The sequence below is a fragment of the Nicotiana attenuata genome, chromosome 1 (genome assembly GCF_001879085.1).
Source record: "Nicotiana attenuata strain UT chromosome 1, NIATTr2, whole genome shotgun sequence".
In the NCBI taxonomy this organism is placed as follows: domain Eukaryota; kingdom Viridiplantae; phylum Streptophyta; class Magnoliopsida; order Solanales; family Solanaceae; genus Nicotiana; species Nicotiana attenuata.
In genome coordinates, this window is record NC_031989.1 from 14832188 (window position 1) to 14851911 (window position 19724).

General features: G+C 34.7%; 2 protein-coding genes across 3 annotated transcripts; one reads left to right on the forward strand and one right to left on the reverse strand.

Moving 5' to 3' along the window:
• On the reverse strand, positions 2706-4223 carry LOC109233289. Its single transcript, XM_019399113.1, has 2 exons — positions 4139-4223; positions 2706-3133 (listed from the first exon to the last, which is right to left on the reverse strand). Exons 1-2 carry the CDS (start codon positions 4221-4223, stop codon positions 2706-2708), a joined length of 513 nt encoding a protein of 170 aa, XP_019254658.1.
• On the forward strand, positions 10693-19229 carry LOC109205515 (filamin A-interacting protein 1-like). 2 transcript variants are annotated; one of them, XM_019368306.1, is made up of 10 exons: positions 10693-10906; positions 11020-11173; positions 12253-12520; positions 12927-13028; positions 13114-13196; positions 13289-13405; positions 14295-14397; positions 14479-15145; positions 15577-15776; positions 18848-19229. In XM_019368306.1, the coding sequence occupies exons 2-10, from the start codon at positions 11055-11057 to the stop codon at positions 18962-18964; spliced, it is 1776 nt and encodes a 591-aa protein (XP_019223851.1). In that variant the 5' UTR covers positions 10693-10906; positions 11020-11054; the 3' UTR covers positions 18965-19229. The 2 variants fall into 2 exon arrangements, with proteins under 2 accessions (XP_019223851.1, XP_019223801.1); XM_019368256.1 differs by having other exon boundaries at positions 10693-11173.

The window sequence follows — 19724 nt, forward strand, 5'->3', positions numbered from 1 at the left end:
ATCCACTCATGACAGAGAGGCCCATCCACCCATGAGAAATTTTATACTACTATTGTAAGTTGTAGTGCGGGACCCATAACTTTTATATTATCATTTTTTTTACTTTCTCTTCTCTCCTCTTTGGAATCCTCTGGCTTTCTTCCTTATTTTCATTTCACAAGAATTCTCTGCCTCCCACCCCAGATTCTCCTCATATTTTTCGTAATTCTCTTCCTCCTACTAGACCCTCTTTTCATTTCTACCACTTCAAACTGATCTTTTTCCTGTTCAGTTTTCTCTCAGGTCCTTTTCTCATTATTAGTTTCCTCTCAATCCTTACTATTATGTTTTCCGAGAATAGTTCAAAAATAAAAAATCTTCATCTTTGGTGTTGGAAACAATCCAGCAATTATACAATAAAGTGATCACTTAAACTTTCAATTAGTTTAATTTAACTCTGGTTCTTTGGCTCTTGGGAACCGATCAAAACTATGTGCACCTCCACATATTCAAACTCTTCTTAAATGTGATTAAGATGCACTTTTCGTCAATAATTTTCAGTTCTTAAAAAGGATCTATAAGCAGTACTTAATCCACACCAATCAAATACACCAAATATTTTATGTTGCTCTTATGTATTGCCGAGATAAATTTAAGTGTAAAATTAAAAAAATTTAAAGACCCCTTTTGATTTCCCCCCCTGAAATAGTATGAACCCTGATAGAAAAAACAGTAGAAAAGAAAGAACCAAAAAAATAAATAAAGAAGGAATAGAGACAGAAATTCAGAGACGAAGAGAAAGAGCATTGAAAAGAAAAACAAATAAAGAAGGAACGAGGAAAAAGATAGCCTGGTATTTGGAAGAGGAGAGAGAGAGATTTGGCATCTTTTTATTTCTAGGCGTGTGGGACCCAGTATAATACACTTGTCAAGCTTAGAATATGGCCTCATACAACTATTCTTCCTTGAGTCTCACTCAAAATAAAACTTCTCATCCACCCATCTTTCTTATTGCATCATGCATGGCACGTCATGGGCCTAGATCCCAATTTGTATGATACGTTAACGTACATAGAAGATTAAGTTAGCGTTTGGACATAGATTTAATTAAAGCTAAAGAGAGAATTTTCGACGTTATGTTGAAAAATAATTTTTTAAGTCTGGACATGCATTTTATTTGGAAAAAATTAAAATTTTGTAAATAGAATAATTTTTTTACGGGAACTTATTATTTTTTCTTCAAATCTGATCATATTCCGTGAACAGATAAAATATTTTCAAAAAAATTTGCCAAAACTTATGATCAAAGGAGAACTAAGATAAAAGTAGTCTTTCATTCTAACGGCACATGTGTAAGTGTAACTTGCTCACATTGCTATAACGGCTTTTGAACAAATGAGAAATTTATAGTAAATTAATTTCAGAGTTATATTCTCATAATACAAAAGTTGCATACATAGACTATGTCACTACTGAAGTATGTTGATCTAAATACCTCCACATTGACTTATTAAGCATTAGAGAACAAGCTTCACTAGCTTAATACACGAATTCACCTTATAGTAAGCGATTGAATGTGTAATTATATTTTGCACCGTCAATACATAAAACTTAAACTCCTAACAACAAGTTTAGGAGAAAACTAGCTGAACGCATAGCCACTATAAGAGGCGTTAAGGCATTTGTCAATCACGTCAAATTGTTAGGAGTACAGACTAGAGAGTAGTCGAACTAAGAGGAAGGTTTTGGGCCTTTGTTCGTGCATCCTTCATCATTATATGCAGTAGTGGCTGTTTTCTTTCCGTCTCTTCGTTTGTCAGATTGGATTTGGTACACATGCAGATATATATTCACGTAGACACTCGCAGCTCAATTATTAGAGGAAAATAATGGGATCCATGATACCACATTTTCACTTTCTGAAAATTGATAGATGGATTTAAAGCATTGTCCTAAAACAAAAACAAAAAGAAGATTTGAAAGCATTGTCCCAATATAATTCAATAAATAGGAGTACTATACTATAATACAGAGTTAATTTGTATACAATTCGAACAGGCGTACTTTAAAATAATTATTTTCCTTTTTGACCATTGATATTCACATAAAAAATAAAAAAAAAACAATAAAGAATCACATAATAGGTGAAACATTTTCCAAGGGGATGAAGAATAAATAGAGGAAATGGTCATTGGACTTGGAGTAGTTGCATGTTTATTTTTTTTCTTTATAAAAGTTTGAGTCCTTTAGTTTATTTCATTTTATTTGATGCAAAAACACCTAAATACCCCAAAGAAAATGAAGATAACTACTACTCTGTCTGTCTCAAATTTTATTTTGTTACTATAATTATATATGAGAACTCGATTCATTTGTTTCTAATACGATTCCTTAAAAAAATTTAATCATAAGAAGAAGTAATATACATATCCTTACGACCTTAGAGTTTAAATTCTATTTTGCTGACAAGGTTAAAAATATTGACACAATCAGTTATTTATTAAGTAATTACATATAAATCTCTTGATAAATATTACTCCATCCGTCTCATAATATGTGTCGTGATTCCCTTGTGCACGCCTGTTAAGAAAGAATAGTTTTTACTATTTTACCCTTATTTTTTTTGGTAAGTAAACTATTTTATTTATCAATAGCAAATATGTACAAGTATGAAACAAACCATAACATCACTACTACTGCTACTTCCCTACATCCAGCTAGTACACTTAAGGATAGAAATTAAGAGAAACTAACTTCCTTTCTAGTTTTGGCTTCAGTGTCCCTTTACATGTTACCTCCTGAATAATCTGCTTAATGATCCCGTGCACTGATCTCTGTTTCTCCTGAAATATTCTAATGTTTCTTTCTTGCCATACATGATAGTTACACCCAGCAAGCACCATTATGTAAAGTTCCGCCTCTGCATTCCTTCCCGTCTTATTAATTTTCCCCCATAGCAGTTCCTCCTGCCAGTTCAACATTTGCCTGTATATACCTTGCCATTGCAGAAGTTTGCTCCATATCTCAGCAGACATGCCACATTTGAAAAATACGTGGTCTATAGCTTTTGCCTCATTGTTGCAAAGAGGGCACATTAGATTATCAGTAATTCTCCGGTTAGCAAGCCTGTCCCTTGTGAGTAGTCTTCTTTGAGCTGCCAGGGCCAAAATAAACAGCCACTTAGGAGCACCAAAGTTGTTGCAAACTACCCATATTAAATGTTTTCTCAATTTATGTGAATCTCCATCGATGACATTATCTATATTTTTACTAAATGTGAATGCAATTTATTTTGCTTTATAGGATATAAGAAGAGACTGTAGAAATTCGAATACAAATACAGAGCCAACGCAGCGAAAATTAATCGAGAAACGTACCTTCAGCTATAGTTGTTCAAGTGTGGTAGGAATCACCTTCGTAAAACGTTGGCAGAAAACCTATGAGCTTTCTAGCCTGTGCCTATCGAAGGATGTCAGACTGATGGAGTCACAGGCGTATTTATAGGTAGGCTAGGGACTCTTAGGCAAATACTTTAGCCCTAGGGACTTCTCCATAAATTATAATTACCCTAGGGACTCCTAATATATGGTAATTTCTTTCCATCAAAGAAACTACCATATATGCATAACTACAGAATATTATCTGATATATTATTTCCTTTGGGAGACAAAGTAAATAACTTATTACCTTATATGTGGGCCACACTAGAAGTCTCTAGAAGAGACGTTAATTTCTAACATTCTCCCACTTGGCCCACATATTAAAATCAGATAATCGTTTATGAGAGATAAACATATAATATGGCCATAAACTTTATCACTCAACTAAAAGTTATGCAACAATCACTTTAACTAGAATATATTATTACACGAATCATGCGGTCATGCTTTTAGACAAACACTTCCTTCCATGTATTACAATGCATAATATATTATAACAAAGTGTCTAACAACTTTATGAATGAACTTAATATAAGTCATTCAGAGTCCAACTTTATTGATCCAATGATCATAAAAATGAAAAACCAAAAGTGTGCACTGTCATGTATATTAAAATAAACATAATGTCTAGACAAACTGTTAGAGAGCAAAGCAAGACTAAATTGAGATACTAAGCCCCATATGGGATACATGATCCTTGAAAATATTAGCCGGCGGACCTTTAGTCATAGGATCAGCAATCATCAAAGTAGCACTAACATTCTCAAAATTCACATCTTGCTTCTTCACATAGTCTCTAACCATCAAGTACTTTATGTCGATGTGCTTGCTTCGGCTGCCACTTTTATTATTCTTAGAAAAGAAAACTGCAACTGAACTGTCACAAAAGATTCTCAATGGCCTTGAAATGGAATCGACAATCCTAAGACCGAAAATAAAGTTTTTCAACTATAACGCCTGTGATGTAGCTTCATAGCATGCTATAAATTCAGTTCCCATTGTGGATGTTGCAACAATGGTCTGCTTGACACTTCTCCAAGATACAGCACCTCCAGCAAGAAGAAAAATGTATCCTGAAGTAGATTTACCAGTGTCCTTGCATCCACCCAGATCAGAATCTAAATATCCAACCACCTCCAATGAGTCAGAGTATTTGTATGTGAGCTTAAAATCCTTGGTTCCTTGCAAATATCTCAAGACCCTTTTACCAGCTTTCCAATGGTCAAGACCATGGTTATTTTGATACTTGCCAAGCATTCCTACCGCAAAAGCAATATCAGGTCTAGTACAGACCTGTGCATACATGAGGCTCCCGCCAAGCGAAGCATAGGTAATGTCTTTCATTTGCTCCTTTTCCAACTCATTTGTGGACATTGATTCAACGAGAATTTGTCACCTTTAATTATGAGTGCTGCTATAGGTGAACAGTTCTTCATCCCGAATCTTTCCAAAATTCTTTCAATGTAGGCCTTTTGAGACAGTCCAAGTAATCTTTGCGATCTGTCTCTGTGAATCTCTATGCCAATGACATAAGAGGCTTCACCCATATCCTTCATCTCAAAATTCTGGATAAGGAACTGTTTAGTCTCGTGCAACAATCCCAAATTACTACTTGCAAGCAAAATATCATCCACATATATGACTAGAAAAATATATTTGCTCCCACTTATCTTAAGGTATATACACTGATCAATGATGTTCTTCGTAAATCCAAATGAAGAAACAACATTATGAAATTTAATATACCATTGGCGGGAAGCCTGCTTTAGCCCATAAATGGATTTATTCAACTTGCAAACAAGGTGACTTTTGTCCCTATCACAAAATCCTTCAGGATGACGCATGTATACCTCATCTTCAAGATCTCCATTCAGAAAAGTTGCTTTCACATCCATTTGATGTAACTCTAAATCAAAATGAGCTACTAATGCCATGATCATTCTCAATGAATCCTTCTTTGATACTAGAGAGAAGGTTTCATGATAATCAATGCCTTCCCTTTGAGTAAAACCCTTCGCTACAAGTCTGCCTTTATATCGTTCGATATTACCCGATGAGTCTCTTTTAGTTTTAAAGACCCACTTGGAACCTATGGTAGAGGATCCCTTTGGTAATTCGACGAGATCCTGGACTTTGTTTTTAGCCATAGATTCTAACTCTTCTTTCATGGCATCATACCAAAGTGTAGTTTTCTCCACTCATGGCTTGTAAACACGAGCATGGATCATCTTTTAGTACAATATCATAATCAGACTCTTGAAGATATACAATATAGTCGCTAGAAATTGCTGATTTTCGAATTCTTGAGGATTTTCTCACTCCCACTGGTTCAGACACTTCTTCAGTGGGTTCAGGTAAAGCGGGTTGATCTTCACGTGGCTCCTCAAGTGGTGGTGGCTCTTAAACTTGTTGTTGTTCAGATAATTCATGAGAATTTTTCTGAGCAACATTAAAGTTCCCAATATATAAAGGTACAACAGGTGATTCCCTTATTTCTTCCAATTCCACCCTTTGAGTCAAACCACTCCCACTCTCTTCATGCTCCTCAAGAAATTTAGCGTTTCTAGCTTCAACAATTTTAGGAGAATGAGAAGGACAATAAAACCTAAATCCCTTAGAGTTAACCACATAGCCTATAAAATAACCGCTTATTGTTCTTTCATCCAACTTCTTTAGTTATGGGTTATAAACCCTCACTTCAGTTGGACATCCCCAAACGTGTAAATGGTTTAAACTAGGTTTCCATCCTTTTCATAACTCAAAAGGTATCTTGGGGACAATCTTGGATGGAACCCTATTTAAAATATACATGGCGGTTTTTAAGGCTTTACTCCATGAGGATAAAGGTAAACTTGATCTACTAATCATGCTTCTTACCATGTCCATTAATGTCCGGTTCCTTCTTTCTGCCACGCCATTTTGTTGTGGTGTTCCTGGCATGGTATATTGAGCAATTATACCTTCACTTTCGAGGAACTCAGCAAATGGACCCTTAACTTGTCCCTTGTCTGTGTACCTACCATAATATTCTCCGCCCCTACCAGATCTTACAACTTTGATCTGAGCACCCGTTTGTTTCTCTACTTCTATTTTGTAAACTTTAAAATCATCAAGTGCTTCTGATTTATTAAACAGAAAATAGATATACATATATCTTGAATAGTCATCAATGAACGAGATAAAATATCCCTCACCATTCAAGCAAAGGGTAGGAAAAGGCCCACATATGTCTGTATGTATGATCTCAGGCAATTGAGAGCTCCTTTTGGCACCTTTAGTTGATTTGTTGGTCTTCTTACCCTTTATGCAGTCCACACAAGTCTCAAAGTCAAAAAAATCAAGAGCTTTTAGAACTCCATAATTAACCAACCTTTTGACTCTATCAATAGAGATGTGTCCCAATCTCTTGTGCCAAAAAGTTGATGAGTTCTCATTGATAATACATCGCTTAGTGCCAATTTCTTTATCATGCAAAGTTAAAACATTGCATTCGAATGTGGGGTCTAGCTCAAGTTTATATAAATTTCCATTCAAATTTCCAAAACCAATAACTTTATTATCTTTCAAAAGTTTCACAGAAGGATAATGAAAATTCAAATCATATCCACTAATCGATAGTCTTGAAAGAGAAATTAATTTTCTAGAATATTCTGGAACATAAAAAGTATTTTCTAAATCTAAGTGAAAACCATCCTTCTAAATGAGCCTATAAGTCCCTACGCCTTCCACACGTGAACGCGTCCTATTGCCAGAATAGACGTATTGTTCACTTCCTATCGGCTTCCTCTGAGTTAGAAAGCCCTGCATTATTTTGGCAATGTGAATTGTAGCACCAGAATCAATCCACCATGTATTATTAGAAACTTCAGTAAAATTAGATTCATAACATACAAAGGTAAAATTACCTTTCTTCTCAAGCCATTTCTTGTATTTCAGGAAATCCTTCTTCCAGTGCCCCTTCTTCTTACAGAAACGACAATCATCTTTGTCAAAGGTGTTTTTCTTCTTCACGGGAATACTTTTGCCCTTCTTTGCATTTCTCTTACCACGAGTCACCATGTTAACACTTTCAGGTGTCTCATGCTTCAACCTCTCTTCTTCTTGAGCACACATGGTCAAAAGTTCATTGATTGACCATTTATCCTTATGTGTGTTGTAAGAAATCTTAAACGGATCATATTCCGTAGGGAGGGAGTTGAGAATGAAATGCACAAGAAATGGTTCAGACATATCCACCTCAAGAGACTTGAGTTTAGCAGCAATGTCTCTCATCTCCATAATGTGCTCACGCACTGTACGACTTCTGTCGAAATTCATACTTGAGAGCCTCTTCATACGGGTGCTGGCCAATGTCTTGTCAGAGCTTACAAATTGTTCATCAATTGCCTTCATGTAAGCTTTGACCTTATCGCTATTAGGGATAGTACCCCTAATGCTTTGGCTTATGTGGGATTTGATGAGCATTAATCTTAAGCGATTAGATCGCTCTCACCGCTCATAATCAACCTTAGCCGCTGGCGTACTTGATTCCGTGGGGATAGGTGGTTCATCCACACGGAGTGCCAGGTCCAGATCCGAGCACCCTAAAGTGAGAAGGACTTTCTCCTTCCATTCAGCATAATTGTCACCAAAAAGCATTGGAATTCGAGCATTCTCATTAAAAATAGCGGTAGAAAAAGCGGTAAAAACTGCAAAACAAGGATAAACATACATAAGCTATGAAGTACAATCCATCAAAGGTGAATCGCGTAAAATACCGATTCTAAGTAAATTCCAGACCCTCCTGTGGGCAAAGGTTGCAACCCATGCATAGAATTTACTTTACTTTATTAGACTAGTAAACCAAAACACATAGAAATCAATCCGTACCTGTGGGCATAAGATAATTTTCAACTTAAAGGTTTACTATCTCATTCCAATTGATCTCACCAAAATGGTTACCTCCTTGTAGGGCCGGGTTACCATTTTAATGAGATAATTGGACTATATAGATGTCATTTAAAATTTTAATCACTAAACTTTATGTGATTAAATAACTTAATTTTGTTTATATCAAGTACTCAACATGCCGTGGCTACTCCTAAGTACATCACATAAAAAAAAAAAAAAATTCTCACACTAGTTTCTTTAAATAATCAACTTAATCAAATGTTGATTAACCAGTTTCAAAATATGCATACAAGAATGTAGGCATGAAACCTTTACTGCCTTCAAACATAATGGTACTCATTTTTTTTTTTTATAACAAATCTTAATGTTATAAGAATACCTTCAAATAATAGCAAGGCTTACCTATTATATTATGAGCAGAAGAATATGCAAACGCATCACGGTGAGTTTGGGACTTAGCTAAACTGTAGTAGTCATCATTATTTATGTGAAAATAATTTGTATTGTACCCAAGCAGATATGATTCTTCAATTGTAATTAACACATGAGATTTCTTCAGCCATAGTATAAATTTTACAAACCGGATCGTGTCAAGTGTTACTGAATCAGTAGGCCTTTTCACATATTATGAATTAGTATCACATATGACTTATCAAAATAAAGAGAACCAATGCAACTTGAAGCAGTTACACCCGTAGGACTGAAGAGTTTCGTCTGCATTTTAGCTTCTCAATTCGTGCTATTATTTTAATAGCCACGCGGCATTCAAATTACTTAAAACAGACAATGATAATAAGCATATAAGCCAAACACACAATCTGCCGCCGTAAACTCTAAGCATTTCAAATTTTTGCTAATATTCTTTATGGTCAAAAGGCATTCAAAATTAAATCAACAATAGCCTTACAAACCATGGTATATCAATATACTTCCAGCACATAGTTCATAGATTAATCAATAACTATATATTCGTAAGCCAAAATCAAAGAGTAATTTGCCAATTAAAGTTCGGGTTCAGATTACGAACTCGTTGATACCGAAACATTATAAATTGTATTTATAATTATCATCAACAATACTGAACAACAGAGCTAAAGGCAGGCTCTAATACCACATGTTGAAATTCAAATACAAATACAGAGCCAACGCAACGGAAAATAATCAAGAAACGTACCTTCAGCCATAGTTGTTCAAGTATTGTAGGGAATCACCTTCGTAAAACGTTGGCAGAAAACCTAGGAACCTTCTAGCCTGTGCCTATCGTAGGATGCCAGACTGATGGAGTCACAGGCGTATTTATAGGTAGGCTAGGGACTCTTAGGAAAATACTTTAGCCCTAGGGACTTCTCCATAAATTATAATTACCCTAGGGACTCCTAATATACGGTAATGTCTTTCCATCAAAGAAAGAAATTACCATATATGCATAACTACAGAATATTATCTGATATATTATTTTCTTTGGGAGACAAAATTAAATAATTTATTACCTTATATGCGGGCCTCACTAAAAATCTCTAGAAAAGACGGTAATTTCTAACAGAGACACCTAGGATAATTAAACAAATCAGTAATGCAAACTCTTCCAACAGATAAATGACATTCATCTTTCCTTCAAACAAAATTTCAAACGAGTTTTGAAAATTGTCCAACTAAAATATTGATTGCATTGGTGTAAACATGATTAAAGTGTTTAAGATTACAAAGTAGACTTCTTGGTATTTAAATAAAATTATCCATAAGTAATATATTTGTGGTCTTCTAAGATAATTAATCATTAAGGGTAAAAAAGGAAAAAAATAATTAATTTTGTCTTAAACTTTTAAAATGATAAATAATTTGATATAAATATTTTTAATAACCATGACACATACAATGAGACGGAGGGCGTAATTAATAATTTGAAAATAGTAATTGATGAGCTATTAGTAATTAAAATAATAGCATAAAGAAATCTTTACAATGACTGCGCCTATAATTTAAAGATTTCCTTTTAATCACAAGAAGAAGTAATATACATATACTTAGGGGTCATTTGGTATGGGTATAAGTAGATATATTGCTGGTATAAAAATTTAATACCACCTTAATACTTTGTTTGGTTAGCAAATCTGGTATAAGTTATCCCGAGATTAAAATTAGTACCGGGATAACTTATACCTTGTAAGGGGTGGGGTAATTAGTGCCGGGATAACTTATACCTTATTCTTAGAAATTATGCAATTGTCATTTTTAATACAACATACCAAACAGTGGATAATAAATAATACCGAGATAACTAATTCCAGCATAACTTATCCTAGCATAAGCCGCATTCAAAACAAACGAATCCTTAAGGGTTGTTTGGTACAATGGTAGGTTATCTCCCAACTTCTGTATGGGATGACTAATCTCATCATTATAGTATAAAAATTATCCTGAGATTATCTAACCCAAATCAAATATGGGATAAAGTTTTGTCCAAACTTCATTACGAGATTATTATTCTTGTTCCAAACGATCTGTTTTAGTGTTTATGATAGCTTTCTTTTTGTCAATTTCTCTTGCGAATAGAGGGAAAAGTCGGACCTGGCTCCAATAGCTAAGCTACTGAAACGGTATAAAAAACTCTCCAATTTGCCTAAATTGAATTTTCCCTCTTCTTCCCGCTCCCCATATTCCAACTTCTTTTGGCTCAAAACCAATATTCTTCGCCGAACATCTGAAACAGCGAACAGAGGAGTAAAGACTAAAGAGCTGCTAGCGATGGTGGGAGGCAACACATTTGCCAAGACCATTTGCTCAATCTGCTACGAGGATCTCAAACCTATAGTCGAAGACCTTCAATCCATTTCTCTTTGCGGCCACGTCTTTCACGAGCTTTGGTTAGTCCGTTGTATACATCTCTATGTATTTGTGAAAAGATTTCAAGATTTTAATTGGGTAACCTTGTTTTGGATTTTTAATTAGTTAAGAATTGAAATTATTTGAAGTCTTGTATTCGGTATCCTTGGTTTGGAGTCTGCTTTTTATAAAAGTAAAAAATTATTTGTAGACTTGTATTCGGCATTCTTGTTTTGGGCTGCAATTAGTTTAAAATTGAAAATATTTGAAAGCTTTGAATGAGTATTCTTGGTTTGGAATATACTCTGGTTAAAGATCGTTTTTTACCTAAACGGATACTTTTTGCACAAGACTTGTATTTAGCATAGCTTGGTTAGGTTTTTAATTGGTTAAGAATTGAAAATATTTGAACATTTGTATTGGCCTATTGGGTATCATTGGTTTCTATTGTACTTGGTTACAGATTGAAATTTTTTAAAGACTTGTATTGGTTTCCTTGATTAAATTTGAAAATATATGAAAACTTGTATTGTGTATTCCTGGTTTGAATTGTACTTAGTTTGAAATTGAAAATATCTTGTATTAGGTATCCATCGTTTGGATTGTACTTGGCTAACTATCATTGCTTTACCCAGGGGTGGAGCTAGGAGCCTGGAAATGGGTTCGACTAACCCAATAACTTTTGTTCAGATTGAACCCAATAACTTTTGCTCAAACAATGTATTTATACTAAATTTATTAAGTATGTACAAATATTAAATTTAGAACCCAATTAAAAGCACTTAAAATCATCGTTAAAATCCAGAACCCATAAAGTTGAAATCTTAGCTCGGCTTCTGGCTTTACCTAAAATTGTACTTGTTATGAATATTCTTCCAGGAGTTCATTTGCATGAATAAATTCATTTGCTTCAATGTTATTATGGTCTGGTCTACTGTCCTATGAAAATGTCCTTCTATAGGGTGGATGCAGAACTTTGCCAGCAGGTGTGTGTCTGTGTGTGTTATATTACTCACCAATGCCATAGGGTGGAGTGGGTGCAAGGGTACTTTATACTTATTGACTCATGATTTTGAATCCTCTACATGTCTCTCTGACATGTTATGGTTGTAAAAACCAGTCTTCAGCAATGGTTTGAGTATTGTACAAATGGAAAGAAGAAGAACTGTCCAGTTTGCAAACAGACTTGTACGGAGAAAAACACAAATAGGCTTTATTTCCAATCAGTCGGTGATCCAAATGATCCTAGTTTCTCCCAACCATCACATGACCTTGAGGGGAGTCCTTGCGAATTGCGCGATGAGGTCAAAAGGTTGGAGGGGAAAGTTTTAAAACTGGCTTCTACTCTGGAACAGCAACAGAAAGATCTCAAAGAAGTTAATCTTGAGGTAAATGGGTTATCTTTTTTCTGTTTTGGTTGCTTTTAGTTTGCAGTATACAAAGTTAGGAGTTGCATACTGGTTATGCTATTCATATACTTTATTCGTGAAATGAGAATGGATTTAGGTATCTTGTTCTGACTCAAAAAAGATTAGAAATGTAATATTTCATTTTGGAGTTGTTCCAGTATAATTATTAGGCTAATGTTCTAAACCGGTCATATTCTGCCCAAAACCAAAATATTTCTTGCGAGGAAATAGAACAAGTTTGAGAAATGCCCTGTGGTGATTGCTGGTGCTTATCTAGTAAAGTTGAGCGTTCTTAAGAATGTCTGCTTCCAAATCATGCTTCTTAAGATTTCATGTATCACATTCTTTTCTCAACTAATTTTTGTTAGTACCGGGAAATTTTCAGTTGTTCACCTGCAAAGAGCAGTTGAAAGTAGAAGTATCTCTAAAGAATGAAGCTAAAAAACAAAAGACATCGATTCAGCAGCTGCTTCATCTTAAATCTCAGGTAGATGTTTTGCCTCTTGATTTGTTGCAAGTACATTTGGCATGGCACTAATTGCCTTTATGCTTTGGGGAAATTTGTGTTGCAGGAGCTAGATCAATCAACCTTGGAATGTAGAAGACATCAAGAAAGAAATATGGCCCTAGCTAAGGAGCTCGCAGCACTCAAGCTGTAAGTGGATTATGTTAAGGGCAACAATAATTTATCCTATTTTGTTGTACTACAATTTGTTATGACTTTTCATTTATGGTTCTTGTCTTTAGAGTTTGTGATGTGAACTTGGGCGAAGAAGAGGTCTTGAAGCTTGCTTCATTGGGCAATGAGGCCAACAGTAAAGAGACGATTGACGTCTTGAAGAAGTCACTGGTCATGCGTAACAAGTAAAAATTTTATGCTTAGAGTTGCTTTTATTTATGAAATTAGTTTAATCCCAACATCAGGCTATACAAATTATTTCTGCTATCTAGTAATGCAACACTTTGCTTTAGAAAATTTTGTGTTATCAGCAGATCTGTAGATATCTTCCTTGGTAATTGATTACCATGGGAAAAACTGAAATATACTTTGCGTGCCATATTTTGAGTTTTCTCTTGAGCTCTCAGGCAAGTCATAATTGACAGGATACTAGGGATATGCGATGTGTAGCATATGAAAAAGGTCAATGTGTTAAGAAATAAGTTTCATGAACCTGGAATCTCTACTAAAAGCCTTGTTTATCGTAGGACTCTTAATAACCCAAGGACTGGTAGTCTGAAAGGAAGTTGGACTAAAGCTTCTAATCGCAAAGTGCAAAATTAAAGTTTACACAATATGTCATGCTATAAATCTCTGAAATTAGTGCTATTTTTGAAGAAATAATGGCTTCTGTCTGCTCTGTAGGTAATTGCAGTTGTCAGCCTTTTGTTACATAGAGATGCAGACTAGTATTATAGAATTTTATTATTTTCTTCAAGATAAGGCCGCCTATTAAGAAGATAAATTTGGATGGAGTATGTTGTATGTTGCTCACTTGTCTTTGGACTGCTATTAGGACAACGCCTGTAAAGTATTATGGCCGAAATTTTGATCTATCAAGAAAAAGTATTGTGGTTAAGATTTAGAAAAAGAGTAATCTTTTTCGTAAAAAGCTTATCTTTTTACATGGTAAAGTTATTTTCCAGTGCTTTGAGCTGTATACATGGTGAATTAAAGTGACCTGCTTCTATCTGGCACATTAGCAGTCTGTGTCTTCAAATTATATGTTGATGCTATAATTGTGTGCTCTGGCAGGAGTTACAAAGAATTGATGACCAAATGCAACACTCTTGGGAGGGGAGAGGCTCGTTCTCTTAGTAAACTTGAGAAGGCTCTAGAGAAGATAGATAAGCTCAAGGTAAGTGCTTGATGTCCTCGATCCAATTATGTTAACCTCATTTTGAGCTTCAAAGATGCTTCAATGTGCTACTGTTAATAGGCAAGGGTCCAAGAGCTTGAGATGGCTGTTGAAGGAAGGGACAATAGAATTTTGAGAACTTTGAGAGTTTCCAAGAAATTTGATGTTGATTCTGGAAAAGGTTATAGTAAAGAACTGAAAGCTGACAGGTGCCCTAATGAAAATCAGAAAAAGACGCTTGTTGAGGCAGAAGTAGATTTGCATCAGTTCACTGTCTCTGGTCATGATTCTAGTCCACAGAAAAAAAGAAAGCTTATGTCTAATGATGCAAGTGAAAAAGGTACAGCAGATTATAAAATAGCTAGTAGTCTTGATCAAGATAATCAGGAGAAAAACTCTTTCCAGAAAAATAAGGATAGAGGCACTTCGGAGACTTCCAGTTATGTGCATGACGTATCAAATCAAAAACTGAGTCTACCAATTGACCATAAGAAGGCAGTCAATGATAGTGTTTTGTCAAGGTTGGAGGCAACTTCAAAGACTGGCGGTGGAGCTCAAGTACAGGTATCAGATAGCAAGGTTGAACTCTCAGGCTCAAGGAGTTGTGGCAAGAGGAGCACAGTAAACATGTCACCTGTAACTATTCTTGATGACGATGATTTTCTCCCTCTAGATGACTCTACGAAGCGTCAGTCCTCATTTCACATCAGAAAAGAGACTTCATCGCCAGCTTTACTTGCCGAACCAGGTCTCTCTCTCTCTCTCTCTCTCTCTCTCTCTCTCTCTCTCTCTCTCTCTCTCTCTCGCGCGCGCGCGCGCGCGCGCTCGCTCGCTCGCTCGCTGATATTGATGAGCTGGAAAAATCTTCAGTTGTTTATATGGCTAGGAGTTGCATTGATTATCTTGTTCACTTCTTAGCAAAGCCCTTATAACTTGATTTATCCCTGAATTTTAATTCAATTTTAGATATGAATTGCCCCTATTTTTATTGACCCTCTGCTCCAACTTTTCTCTAGGGAGGTCATGAAAATCACTCTTATTCTTTAATCGAAAAGAAAATTACCTCATGACTCAGATTCTGACTTTATAATAACTATGTCTCAATCACAATTTAGCTGGGGTCAGCTATATGAATCCTCACTATTAGGTTCTTTGACATTGTAAGTATAAAATTTTCAGGAGACAACTGCTTCTCCGGTGGATTATTAGGTCCTGATGGAACCAATTGGCATTTGGGAAAATGGTGTAGGAAGGTGCAGAACAAGGGATCTGCAGGGTTGCAAAGATCAAATGCAAATTCTGGTGAGTTGATTTCTGTGGGAGCTGATGGCAGAGGTGGCAGGATTAAAGTTCTGCGATCAATAAATCAGGCCTCATTGGTGGGTTTTACTCATCCTTTGACTTACAAATGTTAATGTGCAGTTATTTCTCCTACTTTCTGTCGCCGTATTCAAATTAAGTAGCTTTACTTAGTAAGCGGTTTGCAGAGTCCACTGTGGATCTTTCCCATAATTCAGCATGAGATGTCAGCGTCATAACTCTGAGTAGCATTCTCTCTCATCTTCAAGACTTACTATTCCTCTAGGAGGATATGATATCATCTTTTCTTACCTTGGGTTGAATTTTGGGAAAAAAAGAAAGTTTCATTATTTTATTGAATTTTTGTTCGCTATTTCTTATTTTTGAGATCCTAATTAGGTGCATTTATCAATGCTCCTTTTATATGAAATCATGCTCTATGTTGTTGTAAAAATATTGTATGGAGAATAAGAATTAGCTTGAGTCGTGTCAAGTACACTGCCGTTAAGGATGTTTTGCCCACACAGTGATAAATAAAATTAGACGTAAGATTCAACAAGCTCTTCTAGTATAAACTAGGAGCAGAAACAACAAAGATTAATCAAAAGAAAACTCAACACAATAAAAGAATATGAGAAGAAAGTTGTTTACTTTTTCTACCTTTTCACACTTTTCTAAAATGAACACATATATAGTCCAAAATAGAATGCATTTGATTATTAAGAAACAAACGTTATCATTAGTAAATGACAATGTTTTTAAATGTCATGAAAATATCAATTGCATTAAGACTAGTAAATTGTCAGTTACTTTTGTCACAATAACGTTCACGAATCAAAAGCCATTAAGGCTTTTGAAATGAAAGAAACGCTAGCCATTAAGGCTATTAAGAAAGGTCAAAGTCAACTTTTGGTAAGGTAAATATCAATGGTATATAGCCATTCAAAGTTAATAAAGACATTGAAGTCAGAACTATTCAAATTTTCTGTTACATACAATAAAATATATTCGAATTGATTAGTACAATAAAGATCCATTAATATAATATTAAAAGAATGAACCTGGACATTAGTTTGAATGTTTCTTTTTGAGTTAACAAAATTATTTTTCTAACAATCCTAGAAATTTCACAAGTGCTTTAGAAATTTTCATGAGTGCTCTAGAAATTTTTGCCATTAATTTCATTTAATGTGGGATTGTTAGAAAAATAATTTTGATAACTCAAAAGAAATATTTAAATTGATGTCTAGGTTCATTCTTTTAATATTATATTAATAGGTCTTTATAATACTAATCATTTTGAATATATTTTGTTGTATGTAACATAAAATTTGAATAGTTTTGACTTCAATGTCTTTATTAACTTTGAATGGCTATATATCGTTGATATTTCAGTTACCAAAAGTTAGTTTTGAAAAAGTTGGCTTTGACCTTTCTTAATAGCCATAATGGCTAACATTTCTTTCATTTCAAAAGTCTTAATGGCCTTTAATCTTGAACATTATTGTGACAAAAGTAAATGACAATTTACTAGTCTTAATGTTAATGATATTTTCATGACATTTAAAAACGTTTTCATTTACTATGATAGCATTTGTTTCTTAATAATCAGATGCATTCTATTTTGGGCTATATATATATATATATATATATATATATATATATATATATATATATATAATCTTGTGTTCATTTTAGAAAAGCCTAAAAAAGTAAAAACTTTTCTTCTCATATTCTTTTATTGTGATGGGTTTTCTTTTGATTAATCTTTGTTGTTTCTGCTCTAATTTATACTAGAAGAGCTTGTTGAATCCTGGTGGATACGCCTAATTTTATTTATCAGTGTGTGGGCGAAATATCCTTAAGGACAATGTTTTTGACACGCCTCAAGCTAATTCTTATTCTCCTTACAATATTTTTACAATATACATTGCCTCCTCTCTACTTCGTTTTGTTACCTCCCTCAACAAGCAAGCCACTCTTATTAGTTCCTTGTTGAAGTATTGATTAATATGAGTAATACAGTATCAGGGTAGGCTGCCTACATCACACCCCTTGGATGCGGCCCTTCCCTCCCTGCGTGAACGCTGTCTTGCCTTTGTATGAACTTCCTAATCTTTTGGTTTATCTAGATTTCATTTCTCAATTGGTAAATCATACTTCTCGGAATTTGAGAAGAAAGGTAGACTTTTATTAGTACTAATTTTTTGTCTATTAATAAGCTGTTTTCTGGTAGAAACCTTCATATTTGGTTTAAAACCATGCTGTTTCCAGATATCTATGACACATTTATCAGGAAGCATACCATTCAGTCTCCTTAACTAAATTCTCAGTGATGCAATGCTGTATACATGTTGAGTAAATATTGTAATCGTGAAGTGTTCAGCATTGTTACCTCTTGGTTTATGAGCAAATACCTTCCTTATTATATGGTAAAGATTTGTCTCCACATTCCTTTACAGCAATGTTGCTCTTTTATTTTATAACATTAAAGCTGTTTCTGCTGCTATGACATGGACACTTTCAGATTGATGTCTAATAAATTTTAGTGTTACTAGGCTGTTGAAGTTTCCACAGAGATGATCTGAGTTTGCCAATTGGTATTAACTTATATGTCATGGTTGAAAAAGTAATTTAAGTAGTTAAAGAGCAGTCTGCTTCTTTCTAAATTCTCATCTGGGGTGCTGGGGTGTCACACCTCAGCCAAAGTGTTAAAGGTTCCAGAATATAAGAAGAGAATGGGAGGACAATTTAGTTATCATCCAACAGCTTATGATTGCTTAAACCTTTGTGAGCTCAGCTACAGAGGCCTGGCAATAAAAGACCAAGATTGTAGTAGTATCTTAGGAAGCATAAGCTCTAACTTCTAACCATCTTTGCAACTTTTATTGGATAATACTTTCTTGTGATGGTGTCCAAGTAGTTCTTTGCGGATATGCAAATTCTGCATTTGCGTTTATAACTGGATCCTCTGCTTCTTGTCGTGCATTGTTCCTTTCTGTTATGTATGCAGGTGATTGGCATTCTGATTTTTTATGCTTGTTTAGAGCATCTTAAACACCTAATATGTGTTTTCTATTTTGAAACTGTTATTAAAAGGGATAATGTTTGAATGTGGGAGCTTATGTTTTGCTCTTTACTTCCTGAGCAGGACAATAAGGAAAGTACAACCTTAGTAAAGAGATGCAAATTCGGCACGAAAGCAAGTAATGTCCAGTCTCAAGGATGCTTGCAAATAGAACATTTCTTCGGCAGGGCTCGCCAATAGCTCTATGCTCTATGGCACTTGTAGAACTACATCCTGTAAATTATTCATAATGATAGAGTGAGCAGCCATTCATTTTCCAGCTTTTAGAAATCTTGCTAGCTAGATCAGTTTTCCCCCCTATCTTTTGACTCAAGGTTACAGAAACAAAGAGATCAATGTGTTGTAAGGAAACTGCATCCCTTGTAGTTTAGATGCTGAGTTATTTTTATGTTGTGTAAACTTAGTTTAGTTTTGATTATAGTAACAACTAACAAATTTAACTGAATCTATTCAAATCGCATTAGTCAATTTGGTATGTTGATGGAAAAATAAGTAGAAGAGGGGAAAGTCTCAGTTACATTGTATATGGAGGTAGTAATTTTGCTTTCTAAATATGAGTCTTACTTCAAGGGCAAATTTTAAAGATTTTCTTATAGCCTGGTTGGCCAAGCTTCTCGGATCCTAGAATGTTTTTTTTCTCAAAGTTGAAGTGTTTGTTCAAAGCTTTGGAAGAAAAAAAAGTACTTTTGAGGCGAAACAGGAAAAAATAGCTTCTTTCCAAAAGCATTTTTTTGAAAAGTATTTTTGAGAAAAATACACTTAGAAGCAGTTTTTAAAAGTTTGGCCAAACACTAATTGCTGCTCAGAAGTGTTTTTCAAATTAATTAGTCAAACACAAATTGCTTTTCACCAAAAGTACTTATGAGAAAAAGCACTAAAAAAAAAAATATAATTTTTACAGCTTGGCTAAACCGGCTATTAGTTTTCTACTTGAAAGTAA